We start from the raw sequence: 23,237 nt of genomic DNA on the forward strand, positions 1-23,237 counted from the left end.
TATATATATATATATATATATATATATAAAATATGTATATATTCCCCCATGCCTCACATAGTACCTGCAACATAGTAGGTACTTTTATGTTTAATAAGTGAATAAATATCTTTATTGAGTACCTGTTATGTGCTGGTTCCTGCCACTGTGAAGCTTATAGGCTCATTTTTTAATGAATAAATGCAATTTTGGAGGTGATCTTCACGTGCTGGAAGCCCCTTCTCTCACATGAACCTCACGTGTCATATTGTTCCTGTGTTTGCTAACGAGAGAGAGTGGATGACCAGGCAGACAGACAGATTGATTGATTCATTCATTCATTCACTCATTCATTCATTTAATATGACATTCGTTTTGCTGATATTTGCTGGACTCATACTTAATAGCTACCATTTATTGAGCACTTACTGAGTTTGGCCATTATACTAAAAGGTTTATATTTCGAATTATATTTAACTTTTGAAACAACCCCACAAGATATAGGCACAGTTACTATGTCTACTTTACATGTGAGGCAGTTGAGGATTAGGGATGTTAAGAAATTTGTTCAGATTCACAAAACTAGTATGTGTCAGAGGCAGGTTTCAAATTCGGGACTGTCAAAGCCCATAGTCTTTAACTATTCAGCTATACTGGAGTGAATTACAGATCAGCTATTTTCTTTTTCTGTTTTATACATGGTATGGTGATAGAAATTTATGTTTTGCGAGTGCTTTAGAATGGCAAAGATTCTCACTGTTCCTGTTTTCTGGCTGAGTCTCCTTTATACATATTGATTCATACCAATTTAGTGTGGGTCACTTTCCCTTAAAAACAACTTAAGTTTATTTTTTTGCACTGTGGTTTCCTTCCATCATTTTAGGATTTTTTTTCTTTTTTTTTGGAGGAACTAGGGAGACTCTGGCTCTCCTCACTAAAGCCCACCACACACATCAATATAATCTTTCATTTGTTATCTGTTTAGATTATGATGATGAATTATTTGGATTATTCCAAAAATTGTGTATTTGCCAGCTTTTTTTCCCTGTTTGAAGACTAAGTACCAGTTCAAAGTAGTCTTAACTTAAGTATGATTACAATCTCTTAAGTAGAATGGTATTTGTTTTAGGCTGACTTGTTTGAATGTAATGTATTTCAGTTTTTTATCAAGAAAGAAAGACTTGGGGCTTCCCTGGTGGCGCAGTGGTTGAGAGTCCGCCTGCCAAGGCAGGGGACGCGGGTTCGTGCCCCGGTCCGGGAAGATCCCACATGCCGCAGAGCGGCTGAGCCCGTGAGCCATGACCGCTGAGCCTGCGCGTCCGGAGCCTGTGCTCTGCAACGGGAGAGGTTACGTCAGTGAGAGGCCCACGTACCGCAAAAAAAAAAAAAGAAAGAAAGACTTGTAGATTAATTAGGCTTGTTGTCTCCCTTTTCCCTGTACTTTCGAATAAGGACAATGCTAAGGCAGCCTAGAGACTAAATTATAGCTCATCTCACAGACAGATGCTCTACTCCCTCTAGATCACGTTTGAGATGATTATCAAAGCTTGATGAGTTACTAAATTTTATCTTGTAGCTACCCTTTCTTTCTCTGGTCATAAAAAGCTATTTTCACGGTTTTATTTTTTAAAAACCATCTTTCAATTGTAGTGCTTTGTGAGAGAATGTGAAATGTTGCTGTGCCAAAACTTATATGAATCCATTTCAAACTAACTTTTGTGTTTAAAATTTAAAAACTTTGAAAACTAAAAGTTTTACCTGCTCAATCAGTTTTATCAAAGTTAATTTAGGCCATGTTTGGTTTATCTAGGCTTGAATTAAAATGTCTACACTTAGTATTGAGTTTCTCTTATCCTTTAGTAAATTCTCTTAAACCTGTGAAGTCCCTTCACCTTGAATGCTCTGGCAGCATTAAACGTGGAGTGATGGGTCTATATCAAATACTTCTAACTTAACAGAAAACTTTAAAGGGGGATTTTCTTTAACAGGGAGTGTACTATTGTGAAGATACCAGATTCCTCAGGGTGACAATTTTAGACATTGTTAATAAAATCTCAGGTGACTAATTCTGAGTACCTTCAGTAGAGTGGCTCACAGACCAAAGGAGACCTAGAAGTCAGTTTCCTCCCTGAAACGAAGCAATTCCTCCTTCCTTGGCAAGACATTTCTAGGGTCAATTCTGAACATATATGAGATCATACACACATTAACAAGTATGTTCTTGAATACATGTGTTATATTTCATGAAAATTGTTTTACCTAAAAGAAAACTTGAATTTATTCCCCACCCCCACTCTCTTTTTTTCCCTAGATGTTGTGCTATGGTAGATTGTTTTCTTTAGAAATAGTATAAATTAGAGATTATGTTGATTTTCTTCTAAGTTTCTGAGCCCTCAATAAGTTAGATTTCTGAAGTTATTTCGTAAGACACGGTTGTTTTCTGTTTTGAAATTCCTTGTGTTTGGGGAGTTGCTTCATGGAGCTATGAAAGTACCTATTAAGTAATGAAAGAGAATATAATATTTGGCAAGTTAAGAAAATAAGAATAAAATATTTTTCTAAATCTCTCTTGTGAAATGTTGCAATATCTGTATTCTTCGGCTGTTCCTACATGGGAAACTGAAATACTTTGAAATCATTTATTGAAAAGTGAGAATGAATAATTCAGCTTTGTTTTAAGCATCTTTACAAAGATGAGAGAGTCTGTCTTATCCTTGCCAGTCCTTACTAATTGCTTCTTTAACAAAGCAGTAAGATGAACATTAAGAACGCTAAAGGATGCTTTTCTCCCCATAAACATTCATATATTCCTTCCCCCCCCCCAATTTATTTATTTATTAAGATAACAGTGAAGGATTGTCACAAAATACCTGCACTAGTTTCTCAGCTCTTTTCTGGTGGGATTTCCACCCCCCAATTGTTTTCATATAGTCGGAGAGGTTGACATCTCCCTCTTAGCCAGAATGGTAAAAGAGTTTCATTTGTAGAGTTAGCTGCTACAATTTTCCTTTTCCTTATTTGAGGCATGTGGAGGCAAGCTCTCTGTATTTTTAATGAGTATATAGCAAGATAATATCAGTTTAATTTACCAAGTAATATTTGCATAATTTCTGAGAGAAGATAAACAGTAGTTTCATAGAAACTTTTCTGTTTCCATTTCTTTGCGGTAACTTTGAACATATATTAAATTTTATTTAAGGATGAAACACTGAAAGTTTAGCAAACTCATCTTTTTCCAGGTGGAGGAGGGATGTTTTTAACAGAAGGACAAATACCAGCTGGGGAGTACAGGATTTTCCAAGGGTCTTCTCTATCAAGCCAGCCTTTATTTAGCCTGCTTAGTACCTACTTCTGTACTAGAGAGCAAGAACAAACAAAGAATGATATTCCTAGCTTCTGCCTTCAAGAGTTTAGTTTGTGATTGCAAAGTTTAGGGACAAGAAGTAGGGAAACATAAGAAACATGAAAGCATGTAGCTGAACTTTCACTTCCAGTAACATGGCAAACTAAATGTTCAGAGAAAACCTTCTTAGTAAGAACATCAGAATGCTGGACATGGTGTTTTAAAAATTTATTTTTAGAGTGTGACTGACCTGTCGGTAAAGTAAGGGAGTTAGTAAGAGTTATTGAGAGAAGGGAGCCAATTTAAAAAATAACTACTTAAAATAACAGAAAATAAGGTACATAACAATAATTCTAACAAGAGGTGTGAAATACCTTTAAGTAGAAAAGTATAATACTAAGAGTATGTATTCTCAATAAATGGAGAGACATACCATGTTTCTGATAGGAAAATTCAATGTTATTAGCATGTCACTTCTCAGATTGATTTTGTATGTTCGATGTATTTTGAATTCATATCTCAACAGGATTTTTTTCATGGTACTTGATAAGGTGCTCTGTAACTCTCTAGGGAGAGCAAAGGGCAAAGAAGAGTCAAGACATTCCTGAAGAAGCAGAGCCAGACAAGGGTCAGGGCTTACTTAGTACTTAATAATGCTCTAGCAAATAAGATAGGTGGTATTCATGCTGATAGAGACAATGAGATGAATGAAACACAACAGAGACTTAGAAACAGACTCAAGCATATATGGAAACTCAGTTTATGACATATTACTCAATAAACTGTTTGGGGGAAATTAGTTATCTATATGAGAAAAAATGAAAATAGATCTCTTCTACTAAATACAAAATCAATCCCAGATTAAATGTGAAAGATAAAGCTATTAAACTTTACAAAACATAGAAAAATATTTTTATATCCTTAAGGTAAAGAAGGATTTAACAAGACACACACACACACACACACACCTCTCAAACTGAAGATTGACCCATTCTACCTTGTTGAGGTTAAGAATATCTGTTTATCTAAAGATACCACAAAAATAGTGAAGAAACAAATTGCTATGCATATAACTGACAATGAATTAATATCTAGGAAAAATAAAATACTCCTATGTATCAACCCAAAAGACCAAAACCCACTACAAAAATATACAAAAGACATGAATAGCTATTTACAGAAGAGATAACACAAAAGACCAGTAAGTGTGAAAGGATGTTTAACATTAGGAAACTGGCAAAAGTGAATTAATACTACAATGGATTTCCATTTTATACCCACTAGATTTAAAGTCCAATAAGTACAAGTGTCAGTGGGGACGTGAAACAACAGGAACTCTCATTTACTAGTAGTGAATGCTTATGTTGGTGATTTTGGAAAATAGTTTGGCATATTACATAGTAAAGTTGAAGATGAGCATACTCCTTAGTGTATCCTAGACCTAGTGAAACTCTCACAAATGTGTACCAGCAAATTGTCTGTAATAGAAAAAAAAAAGAAATGGGGAAAACCCAAATGTCTATCATCAGTGGAATGAATAAATATCATAGTTATATTCATACAGTAGAATACTATGCAACAATGAAATGAATCATTTAAAGCTACAGGCATCAGTGTGGAAGCGTATAGAAAACAAATTAAAGTTCATGCAGTATGATGACATTTATGTACAGTTTAAAAATAAGTAAAATGAATGAATGCATGGGACCTCCCTGGCAGTTAAGTGGTCCCACTGTAGGGGGCACAGGTTCTGGTTGGGTAACTAAGATTCTGCATGCCGCATGGTGTAGCAAAAAATAAAAAAAAAGAGAGAGAGAGAGAGAAAGAAAGAAAGAAAAAGAAAAAAAATGAATCAAGGGACTTCCCTAGCAGTCCAGTGGTTAAGACTGCACACTTCACTGCAGGGAGCATGCGTTCGATCCCTGGTTGGGGAAGTAATATCCTGCAAGCTGCGCCACACAGCCAAAAAAGAGAATCAATGCATTGTGTAGGAATAGGTACATGATAGAACAATAGAAGGAGTAAAATAGAATTTGGGATAATGGTTAACTCTGATTAGAAGGAGGTGTGTACAATCAAGCATACATGGGAGCCATCAAAGACACTTGAAATGCTCTCTTTCTTAAGTTAGTGGTCATTACCTATGTTTTCATTTTTATCAATAATGTTTAAAATGTACACATGTTATATTCACTCTTGTGTATACGTCCTTAGAATAAATGCATCTCTCTTTTTTTAATGGTATAGTCTGTGGGCTAGTGCTGGTGCATGTGGTTCTTTCCTAGTTCTGTAAGTAGATGAGAAAAATAAATACACTATTACAATTTTTCACTAAGTGAAATTCCTTCAGTGTAAAGGACTGTCTTTATTATGAGATTATAGTCTTCCTGCTGTATGATATTTAATATCCCTTTGTGAATTGATGAAGACTGTGAATTATAGGTTTAAGAAAACATTGTGTCTTCTCAAGATGAGAACCCTGATAGCAGTGCTACTGTTTTGGGGGGAAATTTTACTGGTCCCCAAATTCAAACTCTGTGAACCATAGGTTTATGTCATTTGCCTATGTGAGGAGATTGTGGGTATAGGGTAAAAAGATAAGGAAATCCTTGTATTTTGGATAGAGTAACGGACCGTGAAGTTAGTTAGATGTGTGGTTACAACTGTGGAATCAAAATAGCTTCTTCAGGACCTTGTTAGGCTCATCATTAGGAAATTTCTGGAGTGTGCCAGCCCATTTAATTTATATCCAACTCCAAAGCTTGCATAGAGTTGGATTGAGTCTCTGGTGGGTAAGTAAAAAGATGTGAGCATTAGCACCAATATTTGAACATCAGCTAAGAGAGGGAATGGAGAGATCAGTATCCATTCTTGCCGTCCTAAAACAAGCAATATTGTCTTATAACTTGGTTCCCATGCTTGGAGAGAAGAGCTGGAAGACTAGTTACTTGTGGAACACTAACATATTTAAATGGGTACAGTGGAGAGTGGGATTTTCTTTATCTGTTATGTTTTGAGAACTCAATTGTATGGAAGGAAAGAGTGTAGTAGCTTTTTTCTAACATGATACTTGCACAGCTTTCTAGTGGAAGAATTTTTGAAACAGATTTTTAAAAAGTTTTAATTAAGTCCCTGATTTACAAACTGTCCCTATGTGTGAAAGATGATCTAGTTGAGTGGTCTCTGTCCTATAGGCTCCCCTTTCTTCTTCACTATCATTAAGATTTTTCTCATTTTACCCCTTCCCACTGCAGACCCTATTGTAGCCTGGGATCATGTTTTTTATCCCCCATCTTTGAGTCTCGCCTTACCACAAAATGGTTTGATGCTGGCATCTGTGTTGGCAGGCTTAGGGAAAGCAGAAAGAGGAGACGGGGGGAAAGTAAACACTACTCTCACGGCTGGATTCTAATCTTGGCTCTATTGCTTGTTTACAGTGTGACTTCGAGCCTATGTGCCTCAGAGCTTGATTACCTGTAAAACCAGGATACTACTCCTTTTGTATGTCATGTTGTTGTTCTTTGAATCTATTGAGAACATATGTGAAAACACTTTTGGAAGCTTATTACTATATAATTATTAGGTAGTATTATGATGGTTACATTCATAGGTACTCTTACTACATTTTCAGTTAGATTCTTGTGAACAGTCTTAGAAAGAAACCTAAGCACTTCATTTAACATTTACTTTGTGGAAATAGACTCTCCGAGTTTCAATCAACTTTTAATGAACATGAACTCACGTATGTTGAAAGCTCGGTAAGAGCAGAAATTAGGGACTTTTATGTTCATAACTCTCTTGTGCTTAACATAATTCCTAACACAAAGTAGGTGCTTATTAAATTTTTATTGAATGAATCTAATATACAAATATAATTACAAATAACTTTTCATCCAAAGGAAAGTACTGTCTTACACTTATTGCTGTGAATATGGATATATAGACAAGAATGCTATCCAGTCTAAAATTATACTAAGCCATCCTTTTAATTTTGTATGTGCATTTACATGTGCTGTTAAGTTGAGAACGTATTTAATGCTGAGAAGCTACAGTTATTTTCTGAGGTAATGTGGGATAATAAGATTGCTTTGTATAATTTTCAAGCCATATAATCATCAATGAAATTTTACTAATTACAGCTAAGAAATTAATTGTCATATTGGAGGATGGAAATTGACTGAGAACTTTATTGTTGTGTTTTATATTTTAAAGCAAAGATCATTATCAACCATCTTAATTTATATGTTCTTTGAAAGGTTATTAATAGGCTTTTTTGCTAACCCTGTGCTGCTTAAATAATAGTAGATAGCTATATTATTTTTTAAATTTCATGCTCTATAAGGAAACTTACTGCTGAATTTGTATAGTACCACCTTCAGATATTTAGTTCATTTTTTAGGGCAGTGGTTCTCTTCATGTTTGGACATAATACTTTCTTAAATTCTTATTGGTTGATTTTTGTTTTCAGTATTTTGATCTTTTTCCAACTCTTCTTGCTGCTTTAAGGATTCTAAAATCTCTTAAAGCCTAAGTTTATTATCTTGGGATTCAAGATAAAGTATATAGCTCTTATAATACTTTCATCATAATTTAAATCAATATATTTTATCATGAGTGTGCATATGGAACTTTATAGAGTTTAGATGGATTTTCCAACTACCAAATTAGATGATTTCAGAATATCAGCTATGTTTGCTTCATCTGTTTTTAAAATAAAGATGGTCTGGAATTTGTCCAGGGAACTCATTGGAGTTCTGTTATTACAGTGAGATGCCTTCTCCAGTCCTAATCTTTCGGCTCTATAGAAAGAAGTTGAAGCTGGGCATTTTCTTTGGGCATATAGCAGGAACATCTAAAGATCTTATTATGGCCTTTTGTGGTTTTTTCCTCTGCTCAAATGTCTGCCATTTTAATATGGAAAGAGTCCCTAGACCAAAGATAATATATGTAGCTGGTCTCTAGTGGCAAGGAGATATTAGTTCTTTTTAGTGTTAGGGAATTTCAAAAGGAATAATATCATTTATGTCAGTGTTTTCCTATTTTGACAGTGATCCATATAAAAAATACATTTTATGTCACTACCCAAAACATAATATGTGTGTGTGTAGTTATATAAAGAGTCTTAAACAGTGGATAGACCTAGAGTCTGTCATACAGAGTGAAGTAAGTCAGAAAGAAAAAGACAAATACCGTATGCTAACACATATATATGGAATTTAAGAAAAAAAAATGTCATGAAGAACTTAGGGGTAAGAGGAATAAAGACGCAGACCTACTGGAGAACGGACTTGAGGATATGGGGAGGGGGAAGGGTGAGCTGTGACAGGGCGAGAGAGAGAGAGTCATGGACATATACACACTAACAAACGTAAGGTAGATAGCTAGTGGGAAGCAGCCGCATGGCACAGGGATATCGGCTCGGTGCTTTGTGACAGCCTGGAGGGGTGGAATAGGGAGGGTGGGAGGGAGGGAGACGCAAGAGGGAAGACATATGGGAACATATGTATATGTATAACTGATTCACTTTGTTATAAAGCAGAAACTAACACACCATTGTAAAGCAATTATACCCCAATAAAGATGTTAAAAAAAAAAAACTTAAACAAATGATTGATGAAACAACTCGCCTTTTAATATCAGAGTATGATGCACTCTAATATTTCCTATCTTGGCTTATTCTGTTTCATTTTTTTAAATGCTATTTGTGAGTCACTAAATTGATTTTCAACTTACCAATGAGTGGTAACTTGAATTTTGAGAAGCATGTTCAAAATAAGTAAGTTTATCCATAGGTCATAATCTATTTCTAATATAAGTGTTTCACATGACTTTCAAAACTATTATGATGATCTTACAACATTCTTGTTTTATAATTTTTCTTGTTTTCATACATAGATAATGTAGTGTAAAATGAGAGAGATGATAAATTCAAATGTTAACCCAGATATGTTTGAAGAATGTTCAGCTTTGCTCTAAGTTTTACAGTAGTTGAATCTAGCCAGCAAGGCACAGTAAATGTGATTATGCTGCAGGTCTTTTAAAAAATTTTTTATTTAATTTTTTTTTTTTTTTTTGGCTGCGTTTGGGTCCTTCGTTGCTGCATGGCTTTCTCTCTAGTTGTGGCGAGCGGGGGCTACTCTTTGCTGCGGTGCACGGGCTTCTCATTGTGGTGGCTTCTCTTGTTGAGGAGCACAGGCTCTGGGTGCGCGGGCTTCAGTAGTTGCAGCATGCAGCCTCAGTAGTTTTGGCGTGTGGGCTTCAGTAGTTGCAGCGCGAGGGCTCAGTAATTGTTGCTCACGGGCTTAATTGCTCTGTGGCACGTGGGATCTTTCCAGACCAGGGATCGAACCCATGTCCCCTGCATTGGCAGGCGGATTCTTAACCACTGTGCCACCAGGGAAGTCCTAAAGATTTTTTATTGAAGTATAGTTGATTTGCAATACTGTGTTAGTTTTGGTATAGTGCAGCAAAGTGATTCAGCTATACATATATATATAGATTTGTATCTGCTAATCCCAAACTCCTAATTTATCCCTTCCCCACCCCCTTTCCCATTTGGTAACCATAAGTTTGTTTTCTATGTCTGTGAGTCTATTTCTGTTTTTGTAAATAAGTTCATTTGTGTCATATTTTTATAAGTGATAGCATATGATTTTTGTCTTTCTTTGTCTGACTTACTTAGTATGATAATCTCTAGGTCCATCCATGTTGCTGCAAATGGCATTATTTCATTCTTTTTTATGGCTAAGTAGTGTTCCATTGTGTATATATACCACATCTTCTTTATCCATTCATCTGTCGATGGACATTTAGCTTGCTTCCATGTCTTGGCTATTGTAAATTGTGCTGCTATGAACATAGGAGTGTGTGTATCTTTTCAAATTAGCGTTTTCTCTGGATATATGCCTACAAGTGGGATTGCTGGATCATATGGCAATTCTCTTTTTAGTTTTTTAAGGAACCTCCATACTGTTTTCCATAGTGTCTGCACCAATTTACATTCTCAGCAACAGTGTAGGAGGGTTCTCTTTTCTCCACACCCTCTCTAGCATTTGTTATTTGTAGACTTTTTAATGATGGCCATTCTGGCCAGTGTGAGGTGATACCTCATTGTAGTTTTGATTTGCATTTCTTTAGTTATTAGCAATGTTGAGCATCTTTTCATGTGCCTATTGTCCATTTGTATGTCTTCTTTGCTCTTCTACCTATTTTTTTATTGGGTTTTTGTTGTTGTTGTTATTGAGTTCTATGAGCTGTTTGTATGTTTTGGAAATTAGGCCCTTGTCAGTCATAACGATTCCCAGGAAAAGATAAGCTGAATAGAGTCTCTGGGTTATAGTTTGGCTTTGATTTCTTTGAGAGTTTAACAGGAATCTCTTCTTTGGAAAGCACTGGGCAAGTGAGCCCTGGGATACATAGGGTTCATCATAGCTTGCAGTTTATGTACTAGATACCTTACAGTAATATGGTCATGAAAGGTATTTTCTGCCTTTTAGTTCACCATGTCCTACCAAGAATAGGTAGAAAATAGAACATATAAATTTAAAACTTTTGCTTTGTGAAAGAAAGTGACAAGAGAATGAGCTCACAAGCCAAAGACTGGGAGAAAATATTTGCAAAAGGCACACCTAGAAAGGACTTATCCAATGATATACAAAGAGTTCTAACAATAAGAAAACAACTCGATTAAAAAATGGGCCAAAGACCTTAACAGACACCTCACCAGAGAAGATATACAGATAGCAAGTAAGCATATGAAAAGATGTTCCATGTCATATGTCATCAGGGAAGTACAAATTAAAACAACAAGATACAACCACTGCACACCTATTAGGATGGCCAAAATCTGGAACATTGACATCGTGAAATGCTGGCAAGGATGTGGAACAGCAGGAACTCTCGTTCATTGTTGGTGGAACTGCACAATGGTACAATCATTTCAGAGGACAGTTTGGAGGTTTCTTACAAAACTAAATCATATTCTTACCATATGGTCAAGCAGTCACACTGCTTGATATTTATCCAAAGGGGTTGAGAACTTATGTCCTCACAAAACCTACACAAAGATGTTTATAACAACTTTATTTTATAATTGCCAAAACTTGGAAGCAACCAAGTTTTGTCCTTCTGTAGGTGAAAGGATAAATAAACTGTGATGCATCCAGACAGTGGAATATTGTTTAGCGCTAAAAAGAAATGAGATATCGGGACTTCCCAGGTGGTCCAGTGGTTAAGAATCCACCTTCCAATGCAGGGAACATGGGTTTGATCCCTGATGGGGGTGCTAAGATCCCACATGCTGCGGGGCAACTGGGCTCTCGCAATTCAACTACTGAGCCTGCGCACCACACCTGGAGAGCCCATGTGCCACAACTGCTGAGCCCGCGCGCTCTGGAGCCCGCATGCCACAACTAGAGAGAAGCCTGCACGCACCGCAGCAAAGAGCCCGCACGCTACAACGAAAGATCCTGCGTGCGCAACTAAGACCTGACACAGCCAAAAATTAATAAATAAATTAACAAAAAAAAATAAAGAAATGAGATATCAAGCCATAGAGGAACCTAAAATGCATATTGCTAAGTGAAGGAAGCCGACCTGAAAAGGCTTCAGACTGTATGGTACCGGTTACCTGACATTATGGTAGAGGCAGAATTATGGACACAGTAAAGATTAGTGGTTTCCAGGAGTTAGAGAGGAGGGAGGAATGAATAGTTGAAGCACAGAAGATTTTTAGGGCAGTGAAAATACTCCATTTTCACTGTTAGGAACCTGTTAGGAACCGGGCCGCAGAGCAGGAGGTGAGCGGCAGGCGAACGAGCGAAGCTGCATCTGCTGCTCCCCCTTGCTCGCGTTACCGCCTGAGCCATCCCCCTGCCCCCCGCCCCGGTCTGTGGAAAAATTGTCTTCCGCAAAACCGGTCCCTGGTGCCAGAAAGGTTGGGTATTCTGTCCTAAAGTACGCTGTGGACCTTGGGTGATGATGATGTGTTAATACAGATTCATCAGTTGTAACAAATGTTCTACTCTGGTGTGGGAAATTTATAATGGCAGAGGCCATGCATGTGTGGAGGCAGGGGGTATATGGGAAATATCTGTACCTTCCTCTTAATGTTGCTGTGAATCTAAAACTGCTCTAAAAATAAAGTCTTTAAGAAAAAACAGTTCAACATATTTGGAGTATCCTCAGTTTATCCAGACATCAGGGGCTGAGAGAAAGAGAAAAAGCTTCATCAGCATACTGTCAAGACAAGCCAAGGTCAGAAAAGAATTTGGGCAAAGCTCACCCACAGAATTTGTCTTTTGGGTCAAAAAGAGATAGTAGGAGACATTTGGTGATGACAGTTTTTTAAGCTCAGTATCCTGTTTCCTGTATTCCATGCATTCTTAATTTGCCATCACTTTTTGGTAGAGTATATATATATATATATATTTTTTTTTTTTTTTTTTTTTATTGCAGTACGCGGGCCTCTCACTGTTGTGGCCTCTCCCGTTGGTGGAGCACAGGCTCCGGACATGCAGGCTCAGCGGCCATGGCTCACAGGCCCAGCCTGTCCACGGCATGTGGGATCTTCCCAGACCGGGGCACGAATTTATTTACTTTATTTTTAGCTGCGTTGGGTCTTTATTGCTGCGCGGGCTTTCTCTAGTTGCGGTGAGCAGGGGCTGCTCTTCATTGCAGTGCGCGGGCTTCTCATTGCAGTGGCTTCTCTTGTTGCGGAGCACGGGCTCTAGGAGCATGGGCTTCAGCAGTTGTGGCTCTCGGGCCCTAGAGCACAGGCTCAGTAGTTGTGGCGCATGGGCTTAGTTGCTCCGCGGCATGTGGGATCTTCCTGGACCAGGGCTCGAACCCGTGTATCCTGCATTGGCAGGCGGATTCTTAACCACTATGCCACCAGGGAAGCCCTAGATCATATATTTTTGTATAGCCTTTCTCAAGGAAGTTCCTTAGAGGGAAGTAAGGAAGGCCTGTGGAAAATAATATAGGTGAATATTTTCTCAATTCTCCCAAGTATATGGTACATGATTAGAGCCATTATAGATGCATAGGAGAAAAAATTAATTCATTCTGAAGAGTGGATGTTTTAGTGCATTAGGCCTATTTCTATTGTAGAACCCCAGGTGAGAATGGCTACTCTAGTAAATTCTTTAAAAACATTCATGGAAAGTAAATTTTTAAGACCTTGCATATCTAAAAATATCTTTATTTTATCCTAATATGTAATTGATAATTTGACTGGGTATGGAATACTAAATTGGAAGTCATTTCCTTCTAATTTTGAAGGCCTTGCCTGTATTTTTGTCTTGATTTCAGTATTGATGTCAGTAACTTGTCTGATTCCTGATCTTGGTGCTGTAAATTATATGCACAAGGATTCTTCGCCATGAGTAGGATTAGTTCTCAGTTTTTACCACTGCTTGTTTGTGGTTAAGCTTTCCTGAATCTGCAGGACAGTGACTACAAGTTCCTTTCATGCACTCCACTGTCAAACTTATGTTGTTGATGTATCTTCTCCTGGATACATGCTTGTAGGATACATACCCATACCTGCTTATATTTTAAAAAAAATACTCGTTTCCTGTCATTTTTGTCAAGTTTTAGGAGGGAATACCTTAGGTCAGTATCTTTTTTAACCTGGAACCGTTCTTGATTTTACATGTATATTATCCAATTTGATCCTTATAACAATCCTGTAATATAGGGAATATTATTAGCATTTTATAGATGAGGAAACAGAGACCCAGAGAAATTAAGTCAATTGCTCAAATGTATCCAGCTAGGATAGAGCTAGGATTTGGACTCAGGCAGTTTTAATTTAAAATCCTGTTTAACCATTATACTATAAATGCCTTTTTTGATGTTATACTCTTCATGTCTTGAGAGCCAAGTACCATTGCATGAATTAATTATAATTATTTTTCTTTTGCCTGTATTAAATGGTAATCTATGTTTCATGGCATGGAGAAAAGAGAAAAAAAAACAACCCAAAAAACAAACACACAAAACCTGTTATAGTTGTAGGTATCAACCATAAACTGTTTTTACTGCTAATTGATTTTGAAATACCTTTGTCAAAGAAATAATATGTGTATATTGTTTGTTTATTTTTAAGTGTCCTTTCTTGTGAAGAGAAACAGTCTGAGACTATATGGGATGCTGTTGTATATGAGTGGAGAACCAGCCTTGAAGTGTATGCATAGTAAGGAAGGAAACAGATCTTATACTAAGGTCTATAAAATGAACCACTAAATCAGTTGTAATTGAGTTGTTGTTGTCTAGCTAAGGAGGTGTATTTCCAGGTTGAAAGAAATGTGATCAGAAAAAGCAGTCTGGAGTATATAGAGAAAGTAATTGACTTAGAGTTTTTCATTTTAGTTAAGGTGTAGAGTGAGGCAAATGGATTTTAATATAAGTAGGAAAGAATTCTCTGGAGTTTTAAAGATTAGGAATAAAGAGACGACATAGTGTATCATTTTGGCTATGGGTCTTTCCTGTTAGATTTAATGATGTGGGATCATACCAGTCACTTAGTTTTAACCTAGAAAAGAAAGATATTTCCATCTGTTACTGTGATAATAATGTTACATTATTTTAATAAGTTTTAAGTGGAAAATACTTGTTGGTAGATTATATATTTTGAAAAGTTTAAATGTAATGAAGAGGAACTACAGCAGCTGTTTCAAAGAAACATATATTGGGGCATGCAGCATTATTAATGGTGTCCCTTTAATCTTTTCTGTTGATTGGTTTGCATTAACACTGTCTTAATGATGCATATATCCCTACTAGAGGTAAAACTTAAATGTTTGTTCTCTGCTTTAGCCGCTGGAATCCATCAGAACCGAGTGTGAAAGAATATCTTTCCTTATGAATTCTTAATCATGGCTGAAGCAAGCAGTAGATTAGATATAAATCTAGAAGCTTCAGGAAAGATAAACAGTGTTATGTGTATATCCATTTTTAAAGTAAGCAAAAACTGGAAAGGAAAGAATTGGAAGAGGTGGGAAGTGTGGCCGATACTATAAAAATGTAATGGATATGAGAAGAGGATTGCGTTTTTTGGGAAAAGAGAAACTGATCTTATTACTTCAGCCTGAATCTCTAAGTATTGATCTTGCTTTGTTTTCCTAAAGCAGCAACTCAACCCAAGGCATTACTGGTTTGATAAAAAGGTGAAACGGTGGAATAGCCTTTCTTGTTTATCAGTTCATTTTTTTAAAAAACCCCAGCAGCATGACTTAGTGCCTTTTCTGTCAGTCTCTTTCTCTATCTGTTTATTGCTGATTTGACAGTCTCTGGTCCTTCTCCTTTGCTGTTAAATGTGTGTGTCCTTTGTTTGTGCTGGTGAGTTTTGCTATATTTGGATGTGAGAGAAAAGCCTGTCATTGCCATATTCGTCTAAGTAGGCTTCTGGGTGAGCATATACATTAAATAGACTTTCTAAGCCATGAAGGAAGAGAGCTCACAACAACGTAGATTTTCTTCCTGTACTGTGGTTTCGCCTGTTTTATTTCCTCCACGAATTGATGGCCGAAAGCTGGTCCGGAATGCTTCATTTGGAGGATACAATGAACTTTCTCCTTCGTTGCCAGGTTTGTTTGTTTAATCTTGTATTCTTTTCTTAATTTCTTATAGATTTTTTATTAAAATAAACTAGATGTTTTAACATCTTAAAACTGCTTTTGTTTAAACAAAACAATTCTATAGTGAAAGGTTAGATTTTAGTAACTGCTGCTATATGGCTTGGCTTTTCCATATTTTCTTTTACAGTCTCTTTAAGCTTGAACTTGAAAACTAATGATTCAGTGAAGTATGAATCTTGAGTGCTGATAGCATAAATTTTTGCTTTAATTATTGAAATAAATATTATAACCCTTTGATAAAAATAAAGCCCTTTCTAGACTTCAGATAAAATTCTATAGATAAACCAATTGCAAATGAAACCCACATATTTAATATTGATACTTGTTAGACTATTTCAAGCAAAATAGTAACTGTGAAAATTGATGTTTAGTTTAAACTTTAATAGCTTAAGTCCTGACTAACGTGAAGTTTTCTACCTAAATATAATTTTGGAAATGCCTTACTTTGTGTTGTTAGATGTGTTTGGGTATCATAAGTTTTTGCTTAAAAAATGTTATTTTTCTGGTAGTATTTATTAAATGAAATTAGGCATTGACAGCTATGATTCGAACATTAAACACTTGATCAATGAGATGTAGATGTAAGCTGATCTTTTATTGCTTGAAAAAGATTTATTGTAGCAAATATTTGGTTATAAATTTTAAAATATAAATAATCTCTGTTTTGTTTTCAAAATATTAAGCTGCTACATAATCATATCTACTCTTTTAAGGTTGTATTTTTCTTTTAAAATAAAAATATTCTTTTAATACTCATGGTAAAGAAGTATTGACTGAAACTGGTGCTTGTTTTAATTGGTTTTTTTTTTTTGTTGTTGTTGTTGTTTTGCGGTACGCGGGCCTCTCACTGCTGTGGCCTCTCCCGTTGCAGAGCACAGGCTCTGGACGCGCAGGCCCAGTGGCCATGGCTCATGAGCCCAGCTGCTCCGCGGCACGTGGGATCTTCCCGGACCAGGGCACGAACCCGCGTCTCCTGCATCGGCAGGCGGACTCGCAACCACTGCGCCCTAATTGTTTATATATTTTTCTGACACACATTTTGTGAAATTCGAATTATATTTTCATTTTTCACACTAACCTTTATTCTTAGCTTTTTGTGAATATTCATGCCGCTAGGCAGTATATGCATTCTTTTGAGATGATGAAACAACTTGTAGAAAGTGTTACTTGGGCAATTAAGTAAATTATTGTAAATTCACTGATTTCATTTTCTTTTCTAACAGGGTTTCCGAAAAGAATTGGAAACCATAGTCCTGAACTGTTGCCTAAGTAGCATAAGTTTCAAACAACATTCATAGTCCGTAATTTAGTCTTCTTAGTGTAGCATGATTACTATCATGCTTCTTTCTTAATGTTCTCAAAATGGTGTAAATTTTACTATTTGTCTATGTTCACAAGTGGCTCTGAAAATGCAACACACAGAAATGTTTTAATGTTGTTAAATACTGTACTTATTTGCTTTTACAGTGTGACTTAGTTCCATTTCTGTATTTGTCTTTGTCTTCTTGATTTTCTTTTTTTAAGCCAGCAAGCTTGCTAGCACATGTTTGCTGATCTTCATGCCATGAGTCTACTTAATATAAAGAATAATCAGGTTACCTTACTAAACAATAGAAAACTTCCCTGTTTAGAAATTTGGGTTTTACTTCATTAGGTAATTGAAGACAGAATTGTCAGTTTCTATTCTCAAAGAAAATATTGAAGGTCATTCTAGATAGATTTGTTTGAATGGAAAAGTAAATGGTTGGCTTTGTTTTCTAATTCTTGAAATAGAGAAAATCATATTCATAGGGATGCTTCCATATTCCTCTTAATACAACCAACAGTTTTATTACAACCAGCCATGATAAAAAGCTTTTAAAAATATGTTTTATTTTATCAGCTAAGAAGTAGAATTAGGTACTTCAAAGAAGTGGCTTTTTATGTATTTCTTTTAAGTTAAAAGTAAAAAATATAATTTTTTCTGGGACATTTTATTGATTTTTCTGACATCATTAGAGAAAGAGGGGTTCTACATTAGTGATATTTAGAGATAACTTTGTTTTACCACTTTGACCACAACCCTTTTATCATTTTAGTTTTCCTTAGGAAAATCTACTCCCCCCCTTTTTTTTTTGTTACTTCTACCTTAAGGAATATATTGGTATGGCCTTTTTCTTTATGATGAGTTATAAAATAGAAATGGTACCCTTTGTCCATGTACCTAGAAATTGGAATAAATAAACTTTGAACAAAGATGTTTATAGACAGACACTCTGTGTAAGCTTTAGTACATAGATAGATCTGTTTAGTATGTTTTGACTTCTCGGAGATTTTTTTCTTATACAATTTCTTGATTCTTGGCTGTATTCAGTATAGTTTATGTAGCAATTCTATATTTTGTAAATACTTATTCAATCTGCATTTGTAGATATGTGTATATAATCTCATTTTAACAAGGTTAAAGCAGCATAAAACTTGCTGTATTATATCTAAACATTAATGAACCAAATTTTACTGAAGTATATAAAAAGCTTGTACCTTATCAATGCTGATAACACTTGTATTCTGTTAACAAATTAGAATTAGGGGCAGAGTGCTAATTTATTCAGGAATCATAGTCCATTGAATTAGTAAGAGAAAGTAAACTCTGTTTACTACTACATTATTGGAAAATATCTTCATGACCACAGATTTAGGGGAGACTTTCTTAAGACCAAAAAGCACTAACGGTTAAAAGAATGAAATTGCTAAATTTGACAACTTTAAAATCAAGAGCTATTCATCAAGGAGACCGTGCATAGAATTAAAAGACAAGCCGTAGAATGGGGAGATATTTGTAATAAATATAACTGGCAAAGAACCAATAATTGGAAAACATTAAGAATTCCTATATAAATTAAGAAAAAGGTAGACAATGAGGTTTTTTTAATGTAGGTAGACAATGAGTTGTTTTTTTTTTAATGTGCAAAAGATCTGGGCTCTTCACAAAGAGAAAATTAAAATGGTAATTAACATGAGATAGTGCTCAATATCATTAGTAATCAGGGACACACAAACTAAAATCTCATTGATTTACCATTGATACACACACCCAACAGATTGGCAAAGATATTAAAAATCTGTCAGTATTGATGTGGTACCATGGATATGGAGAAAGGAGAACTCACACACAGTGCTAGTGGAAAAATAAGCAAATTGGTAAACAATATGGTATTCTTAAAGTTGAAGACGCACATATACTCTGACCTAGGAGTTCCGCTTCTAGGTTTAAACCCTAGAGATATTCATGGATATATATGTCTACTAGGATACATTTCCAAGAATATTCGTATCACCAGTGTTTGTAAGAGGGACAAACTAGAAACAGCCCAAACAATGGATGGATAAATAGTGATATAGTCATGCAGTAGGATTCTAATCAGCAATGACAATGAATGAAATACCTGCTGTGACATGCTGGTAAATAATAATTGCAAAAGTCAAGGTAGTTACCTTTGAGGGAAAGAAGAATAGATAGATTGTGATCAAGAATGGCATGGGGCAGGTGGGGAGTAGTTCTTATGGGATGTTGACAATTCTGTATTTCTTGATTTGGGTGGCGGTTATGCAAATAATCACTGTATACATTAAATTATGCCTTTACATTTTATGCATTTTTCTGAAGGTGTGCTATATTTCACCTATTTTTAAAAGCCACTACAAGTAAAAGTACAGTCCATTTTTATTAATTTTTGGATCAGTTTATCAAACTTTGTATTTGAAAGGATGAATAAGAATTAAACCCTTCTTTTAAGGAACTCACAGTCAAGTATGTGACATGAACATGAAAACAAATAATTGAAGTACATTGTGGTAAATATGGTAGTACAAATGTACCAAGTGCTGTGTCTCAGAGGAGACAGCTAACTCTATGCCTACACAATCTAAGCAAGGCTCCCAGAAGACGTTGGCCTTGGATCTTGAGACACACCCTGGCATTCTAGAAACAGCATGAATTTTAAAGTTACACCTAAGTTTGAATTAGCTCTGATACTTTCACTTATTGACATTTGTCAAGTTACTTAATTCCTGTGAGCCTCAATTTTTTCAGTTATATAGAATATTCCTAATATTTAGCGGGGGGCATTGTTTTGAAGATTAGAAATAGTAAATCAAGAGCTATTCATCAAGGAGACCGTGCATAGAATTAAAAGACAAGCCGTAGTCACAAGTGTTGGGCTTCCCTGGTGGCGCAGTGGCTGAGAGTCCGCCTGCCGATGCAGACACGGGTTCGGCCCCCGTCCGGGAGGATCCCACATGCCGCGGAGCGGCTGGGCCCGTGAGCCATGGCCACTGAGCCTGCGGCATCCGGAGCCGGTGCTCCGCAACAGGAGAGGCCACAACAGTGAGAGGCCTGTGTACCCCAAAAACAAAAACAACACCAACAAAAAATCACAAATGTTCCTACAAGTGGATATTGGTTGCTTTATTGTTGTTTTCATAAATATTATTATGTTAATTATCCCCATAATTATCATCATTGTTGATGAATGAATCAGAATTAGCCCAGAGCAGGATATGTTAAAGGGATATAGACTAAGTAAGAAAGGATGTCATAGCAGGAGACGTCTAATAAACTAGAAGAATAGGGAAGGATATCTGAATTTAAAAAATTTTTTTATTGAGGCATAACTTACACATAGTTAAGTGTACAACTTTTTGAATTTTAGTTATGTATCAATATGTGTAACCATTTCCCAGTTCCCCAGAAGACCCTCTCATGCCCACCCCAGTCAGTTCCTCCTACAACAAAGATAAACCACTGTTCCCACCTCTAGCACCATAGATTAGGTTTGCTAGTTCCTGATTTTTATATAAATGGAATCATATGGTATATGATATGTGCTTTTTTTTTTGATGGGGAGAAGTGGCTTTTTCTACTCATTATTCTGTTTGTTGTTTTGTGTATTGGTAATTGGTTCTTTTTCATTGCTGTGTATCATTTCATTGTGTGAATATAATGTATTCATTTATTCTACTATTAATAGTCATTTGAGTTGGCTCCAGATTTTGCTATTATGAATAAAACTGCTGTGAACATTTTTGTACCTGTCTTTTAACAAACATGGACACACTCATCTCTGTTGGGTGTAGCTAGGATCAGAAGTGCTCTGTCTTAGAATATGAGTACTTTCAGCTTTAGGAGATACTGTCAAATAGTTTTCCAAAGTGACTATGCTATTTGTAGTCCCACCAGCAGTGAATAGAGTTCCGGTTGCTCTATATTCTAACCTAACCTGGATTTGGATGGTCTTAGTCCTTTTGATCTTAGCCATTTGCGTGGGGATGTAGGTTTCTATCTCATGGTAGCGGTGAGGAGGATAGTAGGAAGAGAATTTACTACCTAATATCGCTAATAAGCAAACTTGGTAAAAAGTCATGATCTGAAACTGTTCTGCACTATTGACAATGGTCAATAATGTATTGTAGGCTTCAGGATTTTATCTATAATATCACATTTTTAAGAAATAAAAGAGTAATTTTTAAGTAATTTTAAATCCCTATACATGGAAAACAAAAGTCTAAGAAGTATTTTGGCTGAGCCCTTTTTGGCTTCTAACAAATATAATACTTTCGCTGACATTTTAAGATGATTATTTTTCATGTTTTTAGGAAGCCACCTTTATCCAGTCTAAAGAAAGAGTCCTTCATGTGTTGCTTTTTGCTTTGCCTACCTTGGAATTACCCTTGAAAACTTAGTGTACAGTATGGCAATATTTTCTGTTTAAGGCTTTTGAACACTTTTATGTGGTCATTGCACTTTAAGCTACTCATCTGCTTATTTGCACTTAGCTGAAATTCAAAGTATTGGACCAGACTTAGCCTTTTGCTTTATCCGCTGTAATTTTAAATAACTTGGAAGTCATCAGGGCCAGCTTTTAAAATAATGATTTGATTTGCTAGTTTGAGGTATAGAAAATCTTTTAAAATGGGATTCATTTATTGGTCTGACATAATATACAACCTATGTTTATGAGTGCCCTTTTTTTTGTTTTTCTTGTTTAGTTTCATCTTGCTTTCATATGTGTCCTTTTCCAACATTTGAAACTTTCTGCAAGACATATTTGCATGTTCAAAAAAAGTCTATTCAGATTTGTAACTTCCACTTTGTTTTAATTTACTGTTCTGTTTTTAAAATAATATGTGAATGTATACACAGTGAAGTGGGCGTTTTTCTTAGTCTGATAAATGGATTGACCTAGATTGAGCTGAAACCAAAACCAAACTAGAGAAATTTAAGTAAAATTCAGTTCTTAGGAGAATAAAGAAAAACATCATCTTTTTTCCATTCATAATATATACTTTTAGAAAATCTTTGTTCTCTTGTACATCTATTTTATAAGATCATTGAAATAATTTGTGTTAATTCATTAGAATTAAGAATTACTTATTACAAAATGTTTATTACTCTGAATAAATATTTTAGAATTTTTAAACTGAATTATGTAAGTTTGGTTTGCTTTACGCTAAAGTTTCAAATCCTGGTAAGTTTTCCTTTAAAATTCCATGTTAGATTTATGAAACAGGTTTCTTTTTTTCCCTCCTTGGTTTTAGGATTGCCTGATCTTTCTGCTTACCAGAGATGGAAAAAAAAAAAGAAAAAGATTCCTTCTTCATATTACAAAAAAAAAAAAAAATCAGCAAAATCTCTGAATTAAGAAAATGGAATGGATTTGTTTTAGCTAATATAAATCAAATACAGAATAAATGGTCTCATTGATATCCTAGAAATGATTTTTAAATGCTTCAGGCACTGATACTGATAACTTTATAAATGCTGCTTTATGAATGATTATATTTTATATAGGCTTTTAGTGGACTCAGAACAGATAGTTGTAGGGAAGAGTTAATATTACTTGTCCTCAAAAGTAGAAAGAACTTCATTAAAATGAGTACTGCCCCTCTTATGCCTGCCACACAAATCTCAGCATTAACGTTTCTCTAATTGTACCCTTACAACATTAACTTGTTAATTGCTTTTGATAGTGCTATATTAATGTGTTACATGGTAGGAAAGATGTGTGCATATATCCCAATGCACTCACGTTTTAGATTTATCCTTTTAGAATTTATATAACAATAGTCAGTGACAATGATAATATTAAGGGTCAATGTTAATTGAATACATACTGTCTGCAACTACTATGCTAATTGCTTTCTATGCATGCTCATTTAATTCTCACAATAAACACATTATTAGATTTTTAAAAAAATCTGTCCCTCAATTCAGATTTATTTCCCTAGTATTCTTT

At 35.5% G+C, this 23,237-nt stretch overlaps 1 protein-coding gene across 5 annotated transcripts in view; it reads left to right on the top strand.

Annotated features, from left to right (window-relative positions):
* OSBPL8 (oxysterol binding protein like 8) overlaps window positions 1-23,237 on the top strand; it is a 185,879-nt gene that overhangs the window by 102,893 nt on the left and 59,749 nt on the right. Inside the window, exon 1 of one of the 5 annotated variants that reach the window (XM_024736488.1) lies at window positions 15,436-15,912. The exons of the other annotated variants lie outside the window; for them this stretch is intronic. Within the exon in view, the coding sequence (XP_024592256.1) occupies window positions 15,768-15,912 (145 nt within the window). The 5' untranslated portion in view covers window positions 15,436-15,767. Of the gene's footprint in view, window positions 1-15,435; window positions 15,913-23,237 lie in introns of those variants that run through there. 5 annotated transcript variants of the gene reach the window in all.

Source organism: Neophocaena asiaeorientalis, unplaced genomic scaffold (assembly GCF_003031525.2).
Source record: "Neophocaena asiaeorientalis asiaeorientalis breed wild unplaced genomic scaffold, Neophocaena_asiaeorientalis_V1.1 scaffold134, whole genome shotgun sequence".
In the NCBI taxonomy this organism is placed as follows: Eukaryota; Metazoa; Chordata; class Mammalia; order Artiodactyla; family Phocoenidae; genus Neophocaena; species Neophocaena asiaeorientalis.